This window comes from Physella acuta, unplaced genomic scaffold, assembly GCF_028476545.2.
Source record: "Physella acuta isolate Inbredline_101_S28 unplaced genomic scaffold, ASM2847654v3 ptg000897l, whole genome shotgun sequence".
Classification (NCBI taxonomy): Eukaryota; Metazoa; Mollusca; class Gastropoda; family Physidae; genus Physella; species Physella acuta.
The window spans coordinates 170,447-191,708 of NW_026732414.1; the positions used below are offsets into that span (position 1 = coordinate 170,447).

The 21,262-nt window shown below is 49.3% G+C and overlaps 1 protein-coding gene across 6 annotated transcripts in view; it reads left to right on the plus strand.

The window, feature by feature from the left end:
* The window catches only part of LOC131952966 (ATP-dependent 6-phosphofructokinase), a 42,000-nt gene that overhangs the window by 16,635 nt on the left and 4,103 nt on the right, over positions 1-21,262 (plus strand). For 3 of the 6 annotated variants that reach the window (XM_059315919.1, XM_059315921.1, XM_059315922.1), the window contains exons 2-17: positions 2,514-2,682; positions 3,363-3,436; positions 3,689-3,766; positions 6,881-6,992; positions 7,119-7,196; positions 9,365-9,530; positions 9,688-9,732; positions 10,088-10,196; positions 10,590-10,691; positions 11,407-11,499; positions 11,821-11,946; positions 12,150-12,214; positions 18,654-18,735; positions 19,617-19,763; positions 20,097-20,167; positions 21,061-21,151. In XM_059315919.1, coding sequence (XP_059171902.1) covers positions 2,514-2,682; positions 3,363-3,436; positions 3,689-3,766; positions 6,881-6,992; positions 7,119-7,196; positions 9,365-9,530; positions 9,688-9,732; positions 10,088-10,196; positions 10,590-10,691; positions 11,407-11,499; positions 11,821-11,946; positions 12,150-12,214; positions 18,654-18,735; positions 19,617-19,763; positions 20,097-20,167; positions 21,061-21,151 — 1,608 coding nt within the window. Of the gene's footprint in view, positions 1-1,009; positions 1,116-2,513; positions 2,683-3,362; positions 3,437-3,688; positions 3,767-6,880; positions 6,993-7,118; positions 7,197-9,364; positions 9,531-9,687; positions 9,733-10,087; positions 10,197-10,589; positions 10,692-11,406; positions 11,500-11,820; positions 11,947-12,149; positions 12,215-18,653; positions 18,736-19,616; positions 19,764-20,096; positions 20,168-21,060; positions 21,152-21,262 lie in introns of those variants that run through there. The other 3 variants (XM_059315920.1, XM_059315923.1, XM_059315924.1) reach the window with 3 other exon arrangements.

Sequence of the window (21,262 nt, forward strand, 5' to 3'; positions counted from 1 at the left end):
CTCGTATCCAGAGTATAGAGAAAGTATTGTAATCGTGCAGAAAAATCACATGACATTTTGACAGTTTTTACCGTTTTACTCCTCAGTCCTTCATCACATCCGGGATATATAGGACTTATTTTAATCGGGCAAAATTTATAAATCCAGATTTATCAAAACTTTGGCGTTTTATACGTAATGGAGTTGGAAAAACTGGATTATCCAATTCTGTCCGTGTGTCTGTGTGTGTGTGTGTGTGTGTAAACACGATAACTTGAGTACCGTTACAGCTAGGTTTATGAAATTTCATATATAAGTATTTTATTAAAATCTTAGATCCGTATCAACTTTTTAGCGATTTCCGATAACCGGAAGTGGTACTTTTTCTACTTTGAATTTTTCAAAAGCCTATAACTTGAGTACTATTTCAGATAGATACATGAAATTTCACATGTAAGTAAAAGATCTAATTCTCTACCTTTTGTCAAATTTTGAGTAATTTCCGTTGACCGGAAGTAGTAATTTACGCTATTTCCGATTTCTCAAAAAACTAATGTAAATTTATAAAGTACTAATAACATTGCGCACTATTATGCACATTTTATTTAGCGTTCACTTGGTGTGCAGTTCTTTTTTCTACGAGATTTTATTCTATTTTGAAAAGTTTAAGTAGGGCCTACTTAAAATGGATTAAAAATCATGTCTATATCCCGAGTTCCCATCCCCTGTTGTTTTATATAAGAATGTTCGAGAAAGTTTAGGGGAGATCACTCCCGGTTTATTATTTATACTTGTATAAATATGCGTTTAATATTTTCAAAGGAAGTCTTTTTATTTTTACTTACATAAATAGGCGTTTATTAAATTCAAAGGAAGTCTTTTTATTTATACTTACATAAATAGGCGTTTATTATATTCAAAGGAAGTCTTTTTATTTTTTCTTCTTGTTATAGTTCTCTCCAGTCTGTAAAAAAAAAACCAATGACAGATGACGCAATCAAAAAACTCTCAAACATAAATGATCATTGTAAACAGGATGTGATTTGATTGAAAATCTCTTCTGTACAGCTTTGATTTTTCTGCAAAACAGACAATCTAATCTAAACATTTTTTTTTTAAATTGACAACTGTTACAGGTAGGTTTAGATGGCGTGTGAAACTGTTAAAGGTAGGTTTAGAATAGTTAAGATGACGCGTGAAACTGTTAAAGGTAGGTTTAGATGACGTGTGAAACTGTTAAAGGTAGGTTTAGATGACGTGTGAAACTGTTAAAGGTAGGTTTAGATGACGTGTGAAACTGTTAAAGGTAGGTTTAGAATAGTTAAGATGACGTGTGAAACTGTTAAAGGTAGGTTTAGAATAGTTAAGATGACGTGTGAAACTGTTAAAGGTAGGTTTAGATGACGTGTGAAACTGTTAAAGGTAGGTTTAGATGACGTGTGAAACTGTTAAAGGTAGGTTTAGAATAGTTAAGATGACGTGTGAAACTGTTAAAGGTAGGTTTAGATGATGTGTGAAACTGTTAAAGGTAGGTTTAGATGACGTGTGAAACTGTTAAAGGTAGGTTTAGAATAGTTAAGATGACGTGTGAAACTGTTAAAGGTAGGTTTAGATGACGTGTGAAATTATTAAAGGTAGGTTTAGATGACGTGTGAAACTGTTAAAGGTAGGTTTAGATTAGTTAAGATGACGTGTGAAACTGTTAAAGGTAGGTTTAGAATAGTTAAGATGACGTGTGCAACTGTTAAAGGTAGGTTTAGAATAGTTTAGATGACGTGTGAAACTGTTAAAGGTAGGTTTAGAATAGTTTAGATGACGTGTGAAACTGTTAAAGGTAGGTTTAGATGACGTGTGAAACTGTTAAAGGTAGGTTTAGATGACGTGTGAAACTGTTAAAGGTAGGTTTAGAATAGTTAAGATGACGTGTGAAACTGTTACAGGTAGGTTTAGATGACGTGTGAAACTGTTAAAGGTAGGTTTAGATGACGTGTGAAACTGTTACAGGTAGGTTTAGATGTCACCACAGGTCTAGATCCTAGTGTCACCACTGGTCTAGATTCTAGTGTCGCCACTGGTCTAGATTCTAGTCTCACCACTGGTCTAGATCATAGTGTCACCACTGGTCTAGATCCTAGTGTCACCACTGGTCTAGATCCTAGTGTCACCACTGGTCTAGATCCTAGTGTTACCACTGGTCTAGATTCTAGTGTCACCACTGGTCTAGATTCTAGTGTCACCACTGGTCTAGATCCTAGTGTCACCACTGGTCTAGATCCTAGTGTCACCACTGGTCTAGATCCTAGTGTCACCACTGGTCTAGATCCTAGTGTCACCACTGGTCTAGATTCTAGTGTCGCCACTGGTCTAGATTCTAGTGTCGCCACTGGTCTAGATCCTAGTGTCACCACTGGTCTAGATCCTAGTGTCACCACTGGTCTAGATTCTAGTGTCGCCACTGGTCTAGATCCTATTGACACCAGAGGTCTGTAGAAAAAAGTCTTTAACGAGCAAGGTTATTTTTGTTTGGTCTCAAGGTCAAGGTCATGGACTCGGCCAAGTTGAGTCGTCATGTCAGTTTTGACGAGCGCAGCATGACGGCGGTGTCCAGCTTCATCCAGGGCTCTCTAGAGGGCGACACCATCTGTCAGGGCAAGTGGACGGGCCAGAAGATCGGAGTCTTCACCAGTGGGGGGGACGCTCAGGGTAAGGCGGTCTCTCTGGGGGTCTCACTGTCTGGGGGTCTCACTGTCTGGGGGTCTCACTGTCTGGGGGTCTCACTGTCTGGGGGTCTCACTGTCTGGGGGTCTCACTGTCTGGGGGTCTCACTGTCTGGGGGTCTCACTAAATATGGTGGTCTCACTTTCTGCGGGTCTCACTTTCTGGGGGTCTCACTAAATATGGTGGTCTCACTTTCTGCGGGTCTCACTTTCTGGGGGTCTCACTAAATATGGAGGTCTCACTGTCTGGGGGTCTCACTGTCTGGGGGTCTCACTGTCTGGGGGTCTCACTGTCTGGGGGTCTCACTGTCTGGGGGTCTCACTAAATATGGAGGTCTCACTGTCTGGGGGTCTCACTAAATATGGTGGTCTCACTTTCTGCGGGTCTCACTTTCTGGGTGTCTCACTTTCTGGGGGTTTAATTTTATGGGGGTCTCACTGTCTGGGGTCTCACTGTCTAGGGGTCTCACTTTCTGGGGGTCTCACTTTCTTGGGGTCTCACTGTCTGGGGGTCTCACTAGTTAACAAAAGTTGCTGTTGACACATTGAGTAAAGACTGGAGTGACACACTACCTGGGGTAGAAGGTCGAGAACATTTCTAGCCACAGTTAACCAAAGCACCTGCAACCCCGACCTGGTCAAATAACGGCTGAGTTTTGTCTGCAGGCATGAACGCCGCGGTACGGGCCATAGTGAGGGTGGGCATGTATCTCGGCTGTAAGGTCTACTACATCAACGAGGTATGTGGACACTGGTCAGTGTGGCTAGAGTTGAGGTGTTGGGGTCGGTTGAGGTGTTGGGGGTCAGTTGAGGTGTTGGGGTCAGTTGAGGTGTTGGGGTCAGTTGAGGTGTTGGGGTCAGTTGAGGTGTTGGGGTCAGTTGAGGTGTTGGGGTCAGTTGAGGTGTTGGGGTCAGTTGAGGTGTTGGCTAAGTCAGTCCAGGAGTTTGTAAGGTTCAAGTCTTGTGTTGAGGGTGGTTAAACTCTTGTTCAGGGTTATCAAGGGATGGTGGATGGAGGTGAGCACATACAGGAGGCGACCTGGCAGAGCACATCAAACATCATACATATGGTGAGTAGTGTGACATCACACAAAACATCAAACATCATACATATGGTGAGTAGAGTGACATCACATCAAACATCATACATATGGTGAGTAGCGTGACATCACATCAAACATCAAACATCATACATATGGTGAGTAGTGTGACATCACATCAAACATCATACATATGGTGAGTAGCGTAACATCACACAAAACATCAAACATCATACATATGGTGAGTAGAGTGACATCACATCAAACATCAAACATCATACATATGGTGAGTAGAGTGACATCACATCAAACATCATACATATGGTGAGTAGTGTGACATCACACAAAACATCAAACATCATACATATGGTGAGTAGAGTGACATCACATCAAACATCATACATATGGTGAGTAGCGTGACATCACATCAAACATCAAACATCATACATATGGTGAGTAGTGTGACATCACATCAAACATCATACATATGGTGAGTAGCGTGACATCACACAAAACATCAAACATCATACATATGGTGAGTAGAGTGACATCACATCAAACATCAAACATCATACATATGGTGAGTAGAGTGACATCACATCAAACATCAAACATCATACATATGGTGAGTAGTGTGACATCACATCAAACATCATACATATGGTGAGTAGCGTGACATCACACAAAACATCAAACATCATACATATGGTGAGTAGAGTGACATCACATCAAACATCATACATATGGTGAGTAGAGTGACATCACATCAAACATCATACATATGGTGAGTAGTGTGACATCATACAAAACATCAAACATCATACATATGGTGAGTAGAGTGACATCACATAAAACATCATACATATGGTGAGTAGAGTGACATCACATCAAACATCATACATATGGTGAGTAGTGTGACATCATACAAAACATCAAACATCATACATATGGTGAGTAGAGTGACATCACATCAAACATCATACATATGGTGACTAGTGTGACTTCACATCAAACATCATACACATGGTGAGTAGTGTGACATCACATCAAACATCAAACATCATACATATGGTGAGTAGAATGACATCACACACAACATCAAACATCATACATATGGTGAGTAGTGTGACATCACATCAAACATCATACATATGGTGAGTAGTGTGACATCACACAAAACATCAAACATCAAACATATGGTGAGTAGAGTGACATCACACAAAACATAAAACATCAAACATATGGTGAGTAGTGTGACATCACACAAAACATCAAACATCATACATATGATGAGTAGTGTGACATCACACAAAACATCATACATATGGTGAGTAGTGTGACATCATACAAAACATCAAACATCATACATATGGTGAGTAGAGTGACATCACATCAAACATCATACATATGGTGAGTAGTGTGACATCACATCAAACATCAAACATCATACATATGGTGAGTAGAGTGACATCACATCAAACATCATACATATGGTGAGTAGTGTGACATCATACAAAACATCAAACATCATACATATGGTGAGTAGAGTGACATCACATCAAACATCATACATATGGTGAGTAGAGTGACATCACACAAAACATCATACATATGGTGAGTAGAGTGACATCACATCAAACATCAAACATCATACATATGGTGAGTAGAGTGACATCACATCAAACATCATACATATGGTGAGTAGAGTGACATCACACAAAACATCAAACATCATACATATGGTGAGAAGAATGACATCACATAAAACATCAAACATCATACATATGGTGAGTAGTGTGACATCACATCAAACATCATACACATGGTGAGTAGTGTGACATCACATCAAACATCAAACATCATACATATGGTGAGTAGAATGACATCACACACAACATCAAACATCATACATATGGTGAGTAGTGTGGCATCACATCAAACATCATACATATGGTGAGTAGTGTGACATCACACAAAACATCAAACATCAAACATATGGTGAGTAGAGTGACATCACACAAAACATAAAACATCAAACATATGGTGAGTAGTGTGACATCACACAAAACATCAAACATCATACATATGGTGAGTAGTGTGACATCACACAAAACATCATACATATGGTGAGTAGTGTGACATCACACCAAACATCATACATATGGTGAGTAGTGACATTACACCAAACATCATACATATGGTGAGTAGTGTGACATCATACAAAACATCATACATATAGTGAGTAGTGTGACATCACAAAAAAAATCAAACATCAAACACATGGTGAGTAGTGTGACGTCATACAAAACATCATACATATAGTGAGTAGTGTGACATCATACAAAACATCATACATATGGTTAGTAGTGTGACATCATACAAAACATAAAACATCAAACATATGGTGAGTAGCGTGACATCACACCCAACATCATACATATGGTGAGTAGTGTGACATCATACAAAACATCAAACATCATACATATGGTGAGTAGTGTGACATCACATCAAACATCAAACATATGGTAAGTAGAGTGACATCACATCAAACATCAAACATCATACATATGGTGAGTAGAGTGACATCACATCAAACATCAAACATCATACATATGGTGAGAAGAATGACATCACATAAAACATAAAACATCAAACATATGGTGAGTAGAATGACATCACACACAACATCAAACATCATACATATGGTGAGTAGTGTGACATCACACCAAACATCATACATATGGTGAGTAGTGACATCATACAAAACATCATACATATGGTGAGTAGTGTGACATCACATCAAACATCATACATACGGTGAGTAGTGTGACATCATACAAAACATCAAACATCAAACATATGGTGAGTAGAGTGACATCACACAAAACATCAAACATCATACATATGGTGAGTAGAGTGACATCACATCAAACATCATACATATGGTGAGTAGTGTGACATCATACAAAACATCAAACATCATACATATGGTGAGTAGTGTGACATCACATCAAACATCATACATATGGTGAGTAGCGTAACATCACACAAAACATCAAACATCATACATATGGTGATATGGAATGACCAAGTAATTTGACCAAAAACTTCTACCCCCTCCCCCCCCCCACCTTCCCATCACAGGGTGGAACCGTTATTGGCAGCGCTAGATGCATGGAGTTTAAGGAGCGCTGGGGCCGCCTGAAGGCTGCCCAGAACCTCATCCATTGGGGCATCACTAACCTCATCGCTATAGGTACGTCATCGTGTTTTGATACATTCCAATTTTCTCTAAGTCAAGTCAAAAGTCATGAGTCAAAAGTCATGAGTCAAAAGTCATGAGTCAAAAGTCATGAGTCATGTTGAAAGTTTATTTGTGCAGGTGGTGACGGAAGTCTGACTGGAGCCGACCTCTTCCGTCAAGAGTGGCCGAGCCTGGTCAGGGAGTTGGTGGACAAAGGTCAGTCGTGACGTCACTATATCTTTTTGTTTGGTTCAGACGTCTTGAGCAAATGTGTCCGTGTTTCAGAGAACTTGACCAAATGTGTCCGTGTTTCAGAGATCTTGACCAAATGTGTCCGTGTTTCAGAGATCTTGAGCAAATGTGTCCGTGTTTCAGACATCTTGACCAAATGTGTCCGTGTTTCAGACATCTTGACCAATGTGTCCGTGTTTCAGACATCTTGACCAAATGTGTCCGTGTTTCAGACATCTTGACCAAATGTGTCCGTGTTTCAGACATCTTGACCAAATGTGTCCGTGTTTCAGACATCTTGAGCAATTGTGTCCGTGTTTCAGAAATCTTGACCAAATGTGTCCGTGTTTCAGAGATCTTGACCAAATGTGTCCGTGTTTCAGAGATCTTGACCAAATGTGTCCGTGTTTCAGAGATCTTGACCAAATGTGTCCGTGTTTCAGATATCTTGACCAAATGTGTCCGTGTTTCAGAGATCTTGACCAAATGTGTCCGTGTTTCAGAGATCTTGACCAAATGTGTCCGTGCTTCAAATATCTTGACCAAATGTGTCCGTGTTTCAGATATCTTGACCAAATGTGTCCGTGTTTCAGATATCTTGAGCAAATGTGTCCGTGTTTCAGAGATCTTGAGCAAATGTGTCCGTGTTTCAGAGATCTTGACCAAATGTGTCCGTGTTTCAGAGATCTTGAGCAAATGTGTCCGTGTTTCAGAGATCTTGACCAAATGTGTCCGTGTATCAGAGATCTTGACCAAATGTGTCCGTGTTTCAGAGATCTTGAGCAAATGTGTCCGTGTTTCAGAGATCTTGACCAAATGTGTCCGTGTTTCAGAGATCTTGACCAAATTTGTCCGTGTTTCAAAGATCTTGAGCAAATGTGTCCGTGTTTCAAAGATCTTGAGCGAATGTGGCCGTGTTTCAACGATCTTGACCAAATGTGTCCGTGTTTCAGAGATCTTGACCAAATGTGTCCGTGTTTCAAAGATCTTGACCAAATTTGTCCGTGTTTCAAAGATCTTGAGCGAATGTGGCCGTGTTTCAATGATCTTGACCAAATGTGTCCGTGTTTCAGAGATCTTGACCAAATGTGTCCGTGTTTCAAAGATCTTGAGCAAATGTGTCCGTGTTTCAAAGATCTTGAGCGAATGTGTCCGTGTTTCAACGATCTTGACCAAATGTGTCCGTGTTTTAGAGATCTTGACCAAATGTGTCCGTGTTTCAGAGATCTTGACCAAATGTGTCCGTGTTGCAGAGATCTTGAGCAAATGTGTCTGTATTTCAACGATCTTGACCAAATGTGTCCGTGTTTCAGAGATCTTGAGCAAATGTGTCCGTGTTTCAGATATCTTGACCAAATGTGTCCGTGTTTCAGACATCTTGACCAAATGTGTCCGTGTTTCAGACATCTTGACCAAATGTGTCCGTGTTTCAGAGATCTTGACCAAATGTGTCCGTGTTTCAGAGATCTTGACCAAATGTGTCCGTGTTTCAGACATCTTGACCAAATGTGTCCGTGTTTCAGACATCTTGACCAAATGTGTCCGTGTTTCAGAGATCTTGAGCAAATGTGTCCGTGTTTCAGAGATCTTGACCAAATGTGTCCGTGTTTCAGAGATCTTGACCAAATGTGTCCGTGTTTCAGAGATCTTGACCAAATGTGTCCGTGTTTCAGATATCTTGAGCAAATGTGTCCGTGTTTCAGATATCTTGACCAAATGTGTCCGTGTTTCAGATATCTTGAGCAAATGTGTCCGTGTTTCAGAGATCTTGACCAAATGTGTCCGTGTTTCAGAGATCTTGAGCAAATGTGTCCGTGTTTCAGATATCTTGAGCAAATGTGTCCGTGTTTCAGAGATCTTGACCAAATGTGTCCGTGTTTCAGACATCTTGACCAAATGTGTCCGTGTTTCAGATATCTTGAGCAAATGTGTCCGTGTTTCAGAGATCTTGAGCAAATGTGTCCGTGTTTCAGAGATCTTGACCAAATGTGTCCGTGTTTCAGAGATCTTGACCAAATGTGTCCGTGTTTCAGAGATCTTGACCAAATGTGTCCGTGTTTCAGAGATCTTGACCAAATGTGTCCGTGTTTCAGAGATCTTGACCAAATGTGTCCGTGTTTCAGAGATCTTGAGCAAATGTGTCCGTGTTTCAGAGATCTTGACCAAGGACAAGTTGTCCCAGTTCGGCAGTATCAACATTGTGGGTCTGGTCGGATCTATCGACAACGACTTCTGTGGGACGGACATGACCATCGGGGTGGACTCGGCGCTCCACCGGATCCAAGAGGCGGTGGACAACATCATGACGACAGCCGTCAGGTGGGGGGGGGGGGGCAGAGTGGGCATCGTCAGCGATACACACGCACACATACAAACATACATACACACATACGTACAGACTCACACACACACACACACACACTCACATACAAAAAAAAATCTCGTCGTTTTCTCATTTTTTAAATAATTGTTCCAGCCACAAACGCGCCTTCGTCCTAGAGATCATGGGTCGTATGTGTGGGTAAGTGTGTGTGGGTAAGTGTGTGTGGGTGTGTGGGGGTAAGTGTGAGGTTGTGCGTGTGTAAGTTTGAAGGTAAGGGTGTGTGGGTTGTATGAGTGTCGTATGTGTGGGTAAGTGTGTGTGGGTAAGTGTGTGGAGGTAAGTGTGAGGTTGTGCGTGTGTAAGTTTGAAGGTAAGGGTGTGTGTGGGTTGTATGAGTGTCGTATGTGTTGATAGTTTCTGTGTGTAAATGTGGGCTTCCTGTGTTTGGGGTGGTTTGGGTGTTAAGTGTGTTGGGTGTTATGTATGTTGGGTATTTGTGTGAGTGTGTGTACAAAGAAAACCATCTTGTCACCCCTCCCCCCCCCACCTCCAGGTTCCTGCCCCTGGCTGCGGGCATATCGAGCGAGGCCACTTTTATTTTTATACCAGAGGAGCCGCCCCTGGGGGACTGGAGACAGCTCTTGTGTGAGCAAATGATGGAGGTAAGTGTGGGGGTCTGTGTGGGGGTCTGTGTGGGGGTCTGTGTGGGGGGTCTGTGTCAAGGTCTGTGTGGGTATAGTGAAGGGGTCTGTGTGGGGGTCTGTGTGGGGGTCTGTGTGGGGGGTCTGTGTGGGGGTCTGTGAAGGGGTCTGTGTGGGGGTCTGTGTGGGGATTAGTGAAGGGGTCTGTGTGGGGATTAGTGAAGGGGTCAGTGTGGGGATTAGTGAAGGGGTCAGTGTGGATGTCTGTGTGGGGGGTCTGTGTGTGGATTAGTGAAGGGGTCAGTGTGGATGTCTATGTGGGGGTCTGTGTGTGGATTAGTGAAGGGGTCAGTGTGGGGGTTACATTCCTAGTGACAAGAAACATAGTAATATAGGGTTGTTTTGTTTTTTTAGAAATCGAAAAGTGGCGAAGTTCGTCGAACACACATCATATTAGTGGCTGAGGGGGCCATAGACTCCGAAGGTAATCAAATCAAGTGTACGGACGTACAGAAGGTGAGTGGGGGGGGGGATAGGTAGGGTGGGGTGGGGATAGGTGGGGTGGGGTGGGGTGGGGTGTGGATAGGTGGGGTGGGGATATGTAGGGTGGGGTGGGGATAGGTAGGTTGGGTGGGGTGGGATTACTGGTGATGGGACAAGGACGGTCGTGTAGGGACATAAGTGAAGTCACCATCTACACAACACAAGGTGACAACACAGGGTGACACAACACAGGGTGACACAACACATGGTGACACAGACGCCGAGTTTAACCAGCACACAGCCATCTACAAACTCTACACCACTGTGACCTGTGACATACAACTATAAAATAACTCTACACCACTGTGACATACTATATATGTAACTCTAAGTTATAGTTACATATGGTCTTGCAGTACTAACCTGATGAACGAACTGCTTCAAACATAAAATTTAAAATTGTCCCCAAAATAGCAGAGGACAACATCCAACATGGCTAGTCAACATGTCATCACGTGACCACAGTCTAGGCCTTCACTACATCAACACATTCACGTGTGTGTGTGTGGGGGGGGGGGGTCCATTCGTTCACTGTGTACTGCGGGGGGGGGGGGGGTCATTCGTTCACTGAGTAATGGGGGGGGGGGGGGGGGTGATTGTGTCAGCTGACAGCCCTCGAGAACCAGTCGACGTCACGATACTGCTGTTGACCACATGGTGACGTCACATGCCTTATGACGTCATGCAGGTCCTGACTGACCGGATGAAGATGGACGTGCGCGTGACAGTTCTCGGCCACGTGCAGAGGGGAGGCAACGCATCAGCTTTTGACCGAATCCTGGTGAGACGATGTGTACAGCTCTGTTGTATGTACATACGATGTGTACAGCTCTGTTGTATGTACACGCCTCGTCCTGACATGTACACACCTTGTACTGTCATGTACACACCTTGTACTGTCATGTACACACCTTGTCCTGTCATGTACACACCTTGTACTGTCATGTACACACCTTGTACTGTCATGTACACACCTTGTACTGTCATGTACACACCTCGTCCTGACATGTACACACCTCGTCCTGACATGTACACAACTTGTACTGACATGTACACACCTTGTACTGACATGTACACCTTCTGTCACTCCCCCCCCCCCCAGGCCACGCGGATGGGGGCCGAGGCTGTGCTTGCCCTGCTTGACACCCCACCCAACTCCCCCGCCAGCGTCATCTGTCTGGACGGAAATGACATCGTGCGCGTGCCTCTCATGAAGGCCGTGGAGAAGGTAAAATTGGGAGGTCAAGGTTAGAGACATGGCTGGGAGGTCAAGGCGACAGGTTATAGTTACCGATGGGAGGTCAAGGTTACCTAACCCTAACCCATTTGGCTTATAACTAACCCTAACCCATTTGGCTTATAACTAACCCTAACCCATTTGGCTTATAACTAACCCTAAACTAACCCAACCGGTGACCTTTGACCCCACAGACCAAGTTGGTTGGCGAGAAGATGGCGGAGAAAAACTTCGAGGAGGTCGTCACGCTACGTGGACGGTAAGGGCAGGGGTCTGTAGGGTGGGGGTCTGTAAGGTGGGGGTCTGTAAGGTGGGGGTCTGTAGGGTGGGGGTCTGGGGTCTGTAGGGTGGGGGTCTGTAAGGTGGGGGTCTGGGGTCTGTAGGGTGGGGGTCTGTAGGGTGGGGGTCTGTAAGGTGGGGGTCTGTAGGGTGGGGGTCTGTAGGGTGGGGGTCTGTAGGGTGGGGGTCTGTATGGTGGGGGTCTGGGGTCTGTAAGATGGGGGTCTGTAGGGTGGGGGTCTGGGGTCTGTAGGGTGGGGGTCTGGGGTCTGTAGGGTGGGGGTCTGTAGGGTGGGGGTCTGGGGTCTGAAGGGTGGGGGTCTGTAGGGTGGGGGTCTGTAGGGTGGGGGTCTGTAGGGTGGGGGTCTGTAAGGTGGGGTTCTGTAGGGTGGGGGTCTGGGGTCTGTAGGGTGGGGGTCTGTAAGGTGGGGGTCTGTAGGGTGGGGGTCTGGGGTCTGTAGGGTGGGGGTCTGTAGGGTGGGGGTCTGTAAGGTGGGGGTCTGTAGGGTGGGGGTCTGTAGGGTGGGGGTCTGTAGGGTGGGGGTCTGGGGTCTGTAGGGTGGGGGTCTGGGGTCTGTAGGGTGGGGGTCTGTAGGGTGGGGGTCTGTAAGGTGGGGGTCTGTAGGGTGGGGGTCTGGGGTCTGTAGGGTGGGGGTCTGTAAGGTGGGGGTCTGTAGGGTGGGGGTCTGTAGGGTGGGGGTCTGTAGGGTGGGGGTCTGGGGTCTGTAGGGTGGGGGTCTGTAGGGTGGGGGTCTGTAGGGTGGGGGTCTGGGGTCTGTAGGGTGGGGGTCTGTAAGGTGGGGGTCTGTAGGGTGGGGTCTGTAGGGTGGGGGTCTGTAGGGTGGGGGTCTGTAGGGTGGGGGTCTGTAGGGTGGGGGTCTGTAGGGTGGGGGTCTGTAGGGTGGGGGTCTGTAGGGTGGGGGTCTGGGGTCTGAAGGGTGGGGGTCTGTAGGGTGGGGGTCTGTAGGGTGGGGGTCTGTAGGGTGGGGGTCTGTAGGGTGGGGGTCTGTAGGGTGGGGGTCTGGGGTCTGTAGGGTGGGGGTCTGTAAGGTGGGGGTCTGTAGGGTGGGGGTCTGTAGGGTGGGGGTCTGTAGGGTGGGGGTCTGGGGTCTGTAGGGTGGGGGTCTGTAGGGTGGGGGTCTGTAGGGTGGGGGTCTGTAGGGTGGGGGTCTGTAGGGTGGGGGTCTGTAGGGTGGGGGTCTGTAAGGTGGGGGTCTGTAAGGTGGGGGTCTGTAGGGTGGGGGTCTGTAAGGTGGGGGTCTGTAGGGTGGGGGTCTGTAAGGTGGGGGTCTGTAGGGTGGGGGTCTGTAGGGTGGGGGTCTGTAAGGTGGGGGTCTGTAGGGTGGGGGTCTGTAAGGTGGGGGTCTGTAGGGTGGGGGTCTGTAAGGTGGGGGTCTGTAGGGTGGGGGTCTGTAAGGTGGGGGTCTGTAGGGTGGGAGTCTGTAAGGTGGGGGTCTGTAGGGTGGGGGTCTGTAAGGTGGGGGTCTGTAGGGTGGGTGTCTGTAGGGTGGGGGTCTGTAAGGTGGGGGTCTGTAGGGTGGGGGTCTGGGGTCTGTAAGGTGGGGGTCTGTAGGGTGGGGGTCTGTAAGCTGGGGGTCTGTAGGGTGGGGGTCTGTAAGGTGGGGGTCTGTAAGGTGGGGGTCTTGGGTCTGTAAGGTGGGGGTCTGTAGGGTGGGGGTCTGTAGGGTGGGGGTCTGTAGGGTGGGGTCTGTAGGGTGGGGGTCTGTAGGGTGGGGGTCTGTAAGGTGGGGGTCTGTAGGGTGGGGGTCTGTAGGGTGGGGTCTGTAGGGTGGGGGTCTGTAAGGTGGGGGTCTGTAGGGTGGGGGTCTGTAAGGTGGGGGTCTGTAGGGTGGGGGTCTGTAAGGTGGGGGTCTGTAGGGTGGGGGTCTGTAAGGTGGGGGTCTGTAGGGTGGGGGTCTGGGGTCTGTAAGGTGGGGGTCTGTAGGGTGGGGGTCTGTAGGGTGGGGGTCTGTAAGGTGGGGGTCTGTAAGGTGGGGGTCTGTAGGGTGGGGGTCTGTAGGGTGGGGGTCTGTAGGGTGGGGGTCTGTAAGGTGGGGGTCTGTAAGGTGGGGGTCTGTAGGGTGGGGGTCTGTAGGGTGGGGGTCTGTAAGGTGGGGGTCTGTAGGGTGGGGGTCTGTAGGGTGGGAGTCTGGGGTCTGTAAGGTGGGGGTCTGTAAGGTGGGGGTCTGGGGTCTGTAAGGTGGGGGTCTGTAGGGTGGGGGTCTGTAAGGTGGGGGTCTGTAAGGTGGGGGTCTGTAGGGTGGGGGTCTGGGGTCTGTAAGGTGGGGGTCTGGGGTCTGTAAGGTGGGGGTCTGTAGGGTGGGGGTCTGTAGGGTGGGGGTCTGTAAGGTGGGGGTCTGTAAGGTGGGGGTCTGTAGGGTGGGGGTCTGTAGGGTGGGGGTCTGGGGTCTGTAGGGTGGGGGTCTGTAAGGTGGGGGTCTGTAAGGTGGGGGTCTGTAGGGTGGGGGTCTGGGGTCTGTAGGGTGGGGGTCTGTAGGGTGGGGGTCTGTAAGGTGGGGGTCTGTAGGGTGGGGGTCTGTAGGGTGGGGGTCTGTAGGGTGGGGGTCTGTAGGGTGGGGGTCTGTAAGGTGGGGGTCTGGGGTCTGTAAGGTGGGGGTCTGTAGGGTGGGGGTCTGTAAGGTGGGGGTCTGGGGTCTGTAGGGTGGGGGTCTGTAGGGTGGGGGTCTGTATGGTGGGGGTCTGTATGGTGGGGGTCTGTAGGGTGGGGGTCTGGGGTCTGTAGGGTGGGGGTCTGTAGGGTGGGGGTCTGTAGGGTGGGGGTCTGTAGGGTGGGGGTCTGTAGGGTGGGGGTCTGTAGGGTGGGGGTCTGTAGGGTGGGGGTCTGTAAGGTGGGGGTCTGTAGGGTGGGGGTCTGTAGGGTGGGGGTCTGTAGGGTGGGGGTCTGTAAGGTGGGGGTCTGTAAGGTGGGGGTCTGTAGGGTGGGGGTCTGGGGTCTGTAGGGTGGGGGTCTGTAGGGTGGGGGTCTGTGGTCTGTAGGGTGGGGGTCTGTAGGGTGGGGGTCTGTAGGGTGGGGGTCTGTGGTCTGTAGGGTGGGGGTCTGTAAGGTGGGGGTCTGTAAGGTGGGGGTCTGTAAGGTGGGGGTCTGTAGGGTGGGGTCTGTAGGGTGGGGGTCTGTAGGGTGGGGGTCTGTAAGGTGGGGGTCTGTAGGGTGGGGGTCTGTAGGGTGGGGGTCTGTAGGGTGGGGGTCTGTAGGGTGGGGGTCTGTAGGGTGGGGTCTGTAGGGTGGGGGTCTGTAGGGTGGGGGTCTGTAGGGTGGGGGTCTGTAAGGTGGGGGTCTGTAAGGTGGGGGTCTGTAGGGTGGGGGTCTGTAAGGTGGGGGTCTGTAAGGTGGGGGTCTGTAGGGTGGGGGTCTGTAAGGTGGGGGTCTGTAGGGTGGGGGTCTGTAAGGTGGGGGTCTGTAGGGTGGGGGTCTGTAGGGTGGGGGTCTGTAAGGTGGGGGTCTGTAGGGTGGGGGTCTGTAGGGTGGGGGTCTGTAGGGTGGGGGTCTGTAGGGTGGGGGTCTGTAGGGTGGGGGTCTGTAGGGTGGGGGTCTGTAGGGTGGGGGTCTGTAGGGTGGGGGTCTGTAGGGTGGGGGTCTGTAAGGTGGGGGTCTGTAAGGTGGGGGTCTGTAGGGTGGGGGTCTGTAAGGTGGGGGTCTGTAGGGTGGGGGTCTGTAAGGTGGGGGTCTGTAGGGTGGGGGTCTGTAGGGTGGGGGTCTGTAAGGTGGGGGTCTGTAGGGTGGGGGTCTGTAAGGTGGGGGTCTGTAGGGTGGGGGTCTGTAAGGTGGGGGTCTGTAGGGTGGGGGTCTGTAAGGTGGGGGTCTGTAGGGTGGGAGTCTGTAAGGTGGGGGTCTGTAGGGTGGGGGTCTGTAAGGTGGGGGTCTGTAGGGTGGGTGTCTGTAGGGTGGGGGTCTGTAAGGTGGGGGTCTGTAAGGTGGGGGTCTGTAGGGTGGGGGTCTGTAAGGTGGGGGTCTGTAGGGTGGGGGTCTGTAAGGTGGGGGTCTGTAGGGTGGGGGTCTGTAAGGTGGGGGTCTGTAGGGTGGGGGTCTGGGGTCTGTAAGGTGGGGGTCTGTAGGGTGGGGGTCTGTAAGGTGGGGGTCTGTAGGGTGGGGGTCTGTAAGGTGGGGGTCTGTAGGGTGGGTGTCTGTAGGGTGGGGGTCTGTAAGGTGGGGGTCTGTAGGGTGGGGGTCTGTAAGGTGGGGGTCTGTAGGGTGGGGGTCTGTAAGGTGGGGGTCTGTAAGGTGGGGGTCTGGGGTCTGTAAGGTGGGGGTCTGTAGGGTGGGGGTCTGTAGGGTGGGGGTCTGTAGGGTGGGGTCTGTAGGGTGGGGGTCTGTAGGGTGGGGGTCTGTAAGGTGGGGGTCTGTAGGGTGGGGGTCTGTAGGGTGGGGTCTGTAGGGTGGGGGTCTGTAAGGTGGGGGTCTGTAGGGTGGGGGTCTGTAAGGTGGGGGTCTGTAGGGTGGGGGTCTGTAAGGTGGGGGTCTGTAGGGTGGGGGTCTGTAAGGTGGGGGTCTGTAGGGTGGGGGTCTGGGGTCTGTAAGGTGGGGGTCTGTAGGGTGGGGGTCTGTAGGGTGGGGGTCTGTAAGGTGGGGGTCTGTAAGGTGGGGGTCTGTAGGGTGGGGGTCTGTAGGGTGGGGGTCTGTAAGGTGGGGGTCTGTAAGGTGGGGGTCTGTAGGGTGGGGGTCTGTAGGGTGGGGGTCTGTAAGGTGGGGGTCTGTAGGGTGGGGGTCTGTAGGGTGGGGTCTGTAGGGTGGGGGTCTGTAAGGTGGGGGTCTGTAGGGTGGGGGTCTGTAAGGTGGGGGTCTGTAGGGTGGGGGTCTGTAGGGTGGGGGTCTGTAGGGTGGGAGTCTGGGGTCTGTAAGGTGGGGGTCTGTAAGGTGGGGGTCTGGGGTCTGTAAGGTGGGGGTCTGTAAGGTGGGGGTCTGTAAGGTGGGGGTCTGTAGGGTGGGGGTCTGGGGTCTGTAAGGTGGGGGTCTGGGGTCTGTAAGGTGGGGGTCTGTAGGGTGGGGGTCTGTAGGGTGGGGGTCTGTAAGGTGGGGGTCTGTAAGGTGGGGGTCTGTAGGGTGGGGGTCTGTAGGGTGGGGGTCTGGGGTCTGTAGGGTGGGGGTCTGTAAGGTGGGGGTCTGTAAGGTGGGGGTCTGTAGGGTGGGGGTCTGGGGTCTGTAGGGTGGGGGTCTGTAGGGTGGGGGTCTGTAAGGTGGGGGTCTGTAGGGTGGGGGTCTGTAGGGTGGGGGTCTGTAGGGTGGGGGTCTGTAGGGTGGGGGTCTGTAGGGTGGGGGTCTGTAAGGTGGGGGTCTGGGGTCTGTAAGGTGGGGGTCTGTAGGGTGGGGGTCTGTAAGGTGGGGGTCTGGGGTCTGTAGGGTGGGGGTCTGTAGGGTGGGGGTCTGTATGGTGGGGGTCTGTATGGTGGGGGTCTGTAGGGTGGGGGTCTGGGGTCTGTAGGGTGGGGGTCTGTAGGGTGGGGGTCTGTAGGGTGGGGGTCTGTAGGGTGGGGGTCTGTAGGGTGGGGGTCTGTAGGGTGGGGGTCTGTAGGGTGGGGGTCTGTAAGGTGGGGGTCTGTAGGGTGGGGGTCTGTAGGGTGGGGGTCTGTAGGGTGGGGGTCTGTAAGGTGGGGGTCTGTAAGGTGGGGGTCTGTAGGGTGGGGGTCTGGGGTCTGTAGGGTGGGGGTCTGTAGGGTGGGGGTCTGTGGTCTGTAGGGTGGGGGTCTGTAGGGTGGGGGTCTGTAGGGTGGGGGTCTGTGGTCTGTAGGGTGGGGGTCTGTAAGGTGGGGGTCTGTAAGGTGGGGGTCTGTAAGGTGGGGGTCTGTAGGGTGGGGTCTGTAGGGTGGGGGTCTGTAGGGTGGGGGTCTGTAAGGTGGGGGTCTGTAGGGTGGGGGTCTGTAGGGTGGGGGTCTGTAGGGTGGGGGTCTGTAGGGTGGGGGTCTGTAGGGTGGGGGTCTGTAGGGTGGGGGTCTGTAGGGTGGGGGTCTGTAGGGTGGGGGTCTGTAAGGTGGGGGTCTGTAAGGTGGGGGTCTGTAGGGTGGGGGTCTGTAGGGTGGGGGTCTGGGGTCTGTAAGGTGGGGGTCTGTAGGGTGGGGGTCTGTAAGGTGGGGGTCTGTAGGGTGGGGGTCTGTAAGGTGGGGGTCTGTAGGGTGGGGGTCTGTAGGGTGGGGGTCTGTAGGGTGGGGGTCTGTAGGGTGGGGGTCTGTAAGGTGGGGGTCTGTAGGGTGGGGGTCTGTAGGGTGGGGGTCTGTAGCGTGGGGGTCTGTAGCGTGGGGGTCTGTAGGGTGGGGGTCTGTAGGGTGGGGGTCTGTAGGGTGGGGTCTGTAGGGTGGGGTCTGTAGGGTGGGGGTCTGTTAGAGTAAGAGTCTTTAAAGGCGGGGTGTTTACGGGCAGGGGTCATTAAGCAACACCAATAGCAATACAAGAAATCCCAATCTCTCAGACCAATCGTAAAGAACCTGGCCATCTATGCGCTCCAGTCAAAGGTCATCACACATCCAAGCTTGATGCCACCGAGAAGAAAAGTAAGCTCGACGGCCATTGGCTGTTTTTTTTTTTTGTCCGTCCTTTAGCATTGAAATTTTTTAACTTGATTGCGATTAAATTTTTGGCGGGAAAAAAGTCTCTAGTTGAAAATAAAAGTCCATGGCGTCGCTAGGTACTAGGTAGGGTGTCACCCGGTGCGGCACTTAATGGCGCCTCCCCCTCCACGAATAAATTACACATACACACACACACACACACACACATATATATATATATATATATATATATATATATATATATATATATATATATATATATATATATATATATATATATATATATATATATATACAGGATTACTTAGGCCTATATATAACTGCAATTGGTGTCACGCCACTTTATTTTGCATAATGGCCTCCATTTGTCGTTGATTGACTTGTCAGTTATTTCAGATACTCAACAAAACCGACTTTCCTCTGTCAATTTTTCAGTTGGTGTCACCCCCTCCCCCCCACCGGGTGATAGTTTTAAAGTGTGAACAGCTAATAGTAAAGATGTTTGTCTATAATCAGTTATTAAAACAGGGGATTAACTGTAATTAACCCTTAATTGACCTGACAAAAATTTCTTCCATATATTTAGCAATTTAGCAAGCTTTTGCCATGGTGTCACCCCTCTAAATTGTGTCACCCCTCTAAATTGTGCCACCCGGTGTGTTCTGCACCCCCGCCCCCGCTTCGCGACTCTTCTGCTAATCAACGGCTAATAATTAACCTAATTAACATAACGGCCAAAATACCAACGTATCAAGCTTACCATTTTAACTCTGGAAAACGTTTCCAATCTTATTCTTTAAAAAAAAATTGGAAATAAATTCAAAGACAAGAAATGCAACAGAATGTAAGATTTGCCTCTGCAGAAAATTTACCGAATCGCCATGCTCCACGTGGGGTCGCCTGCCTGTGGGATGAACGCCGTGGCTCGGGGCTTTGTCAGCGTGTGTGTGAGTCGGGGGTACGAGCCCGTCTTTGTCTACAACAGCTGGGAGGGGCTCAGTGCTCGGAAGGTGAGACCTGGAGGGACTCGATCCCACGACCGCTGGGGGCGGGTTAGGGGGGGGGGGATTAAGAATTGGGCAATAAAAAGGCAGCAGCTAGACTAAGGTAGCAGCTAGGCTAGGGCATCAACTAGGCTAAGGTAGCAGCTAGGCTAGGGCATCAACTAGGCTAATGTAGCAGCTAGGCTAGGGCAGCAGCTAGGCTAGGGTAGCAGCTAGGCTAGGGTAGCAGCTAGGCTAAGTGAAGTAGGGAGTGACGTAATACCTATTTAGCTGCCTACTGAGCGCTAGGCTAAGATATCACGTGATGCATGACCGTGTTGATTGGCTGTTTGTCGGTAGGTCAAGGCCGTGGTCTGGAATGATGTCCACCATTGGACGAGTAAGGGAGGCTCCCTGCTGGGCACCAACACGTACGTACTGTTGCTATGGTGATCAGTGTGTTGGTTTCGATGTCTGGTTGCTATGGTGATGATCTGGGAGAAATGTTGTCATGTTGTGTTTGATTGTTTTGTCGTAGTACTAGCAACCAAACTGTTACCGTAAAGATTCTAAATGAAAGTGTGTACTGAATGGTTTTGTAGTGGTGTTACCGTAAAGATTCTAAATGAAAAAGTGTGTACTGAATGGTTTTGTAGTGGTGTTACCGTAAAGATTCTAAAAGTGTGTACTGAATGGTTTTGTAATGGTGTTACCGTAAAGATTCTAAAAGTGTGTACTGAATGGTTTTGTAGCGGTGTTACCGTAAAGATTCTAAAAGTGTGTACTGAATGGTTTTGTAATGGTGTTACCGTAAAGATTCTAAAAGTGTGTACTGAATGGTTTTGTAGTGGTGTTACCGTAAAGATTCTAAAAGTATGTACTGAATGGTTTTGTAATGGTGTTACCGTAAAGATTCTAAAAGTGTGTACTGAATGGTTTTGTAGTGGTGTTACCGTAAAGATTCTAAAAGTGTGTACTGAATGGTTTTGTAATGGTGTTACCGTAAAGATTCTAAAAGTGTGTACTGAATGGTTTTGTAGTGGTGTTACCGTAAAGATTCTAAAAGTGTGTACTGAATGGTTTTGTAATGGTGTTACCGTAAAGATTCTAAAAGTGTGTACTGAATGGTTTTGTAGTGGTGTTACCGTAAAGATTCTAAAAGTGTGTACTGAATGGTTTTGTAGTGGTGTTACCGTAAAGATTCTAAAAGTGTGTACTGAATGGTTTTGTAGTGGTGTTACCGTAAAGATTCTAAAAGTGTGTACTGAATGGTTTTGTAGTGGTGTTGCCGTAAAGATTCTAAAAGTGTGTTTTCTTGTTGAAGGAAAACGGCCCAGGAGATCGGCCTTGGCAACATCGCTGACGCTCTCAACGAGTTGGACATTTCCGGTCTGGTCATCGTCGGGGGATTTGAGGTCAGGCTTCGTGGTGGTGTGTGTGTGGTGGTGTGTGTGGTGGTGTGTGTGGTGGTGTGTGTGGTGGTGTGTGTGTGTGGTGTGTGTGTGGTGTGTGTGTGGTGTGTGTGT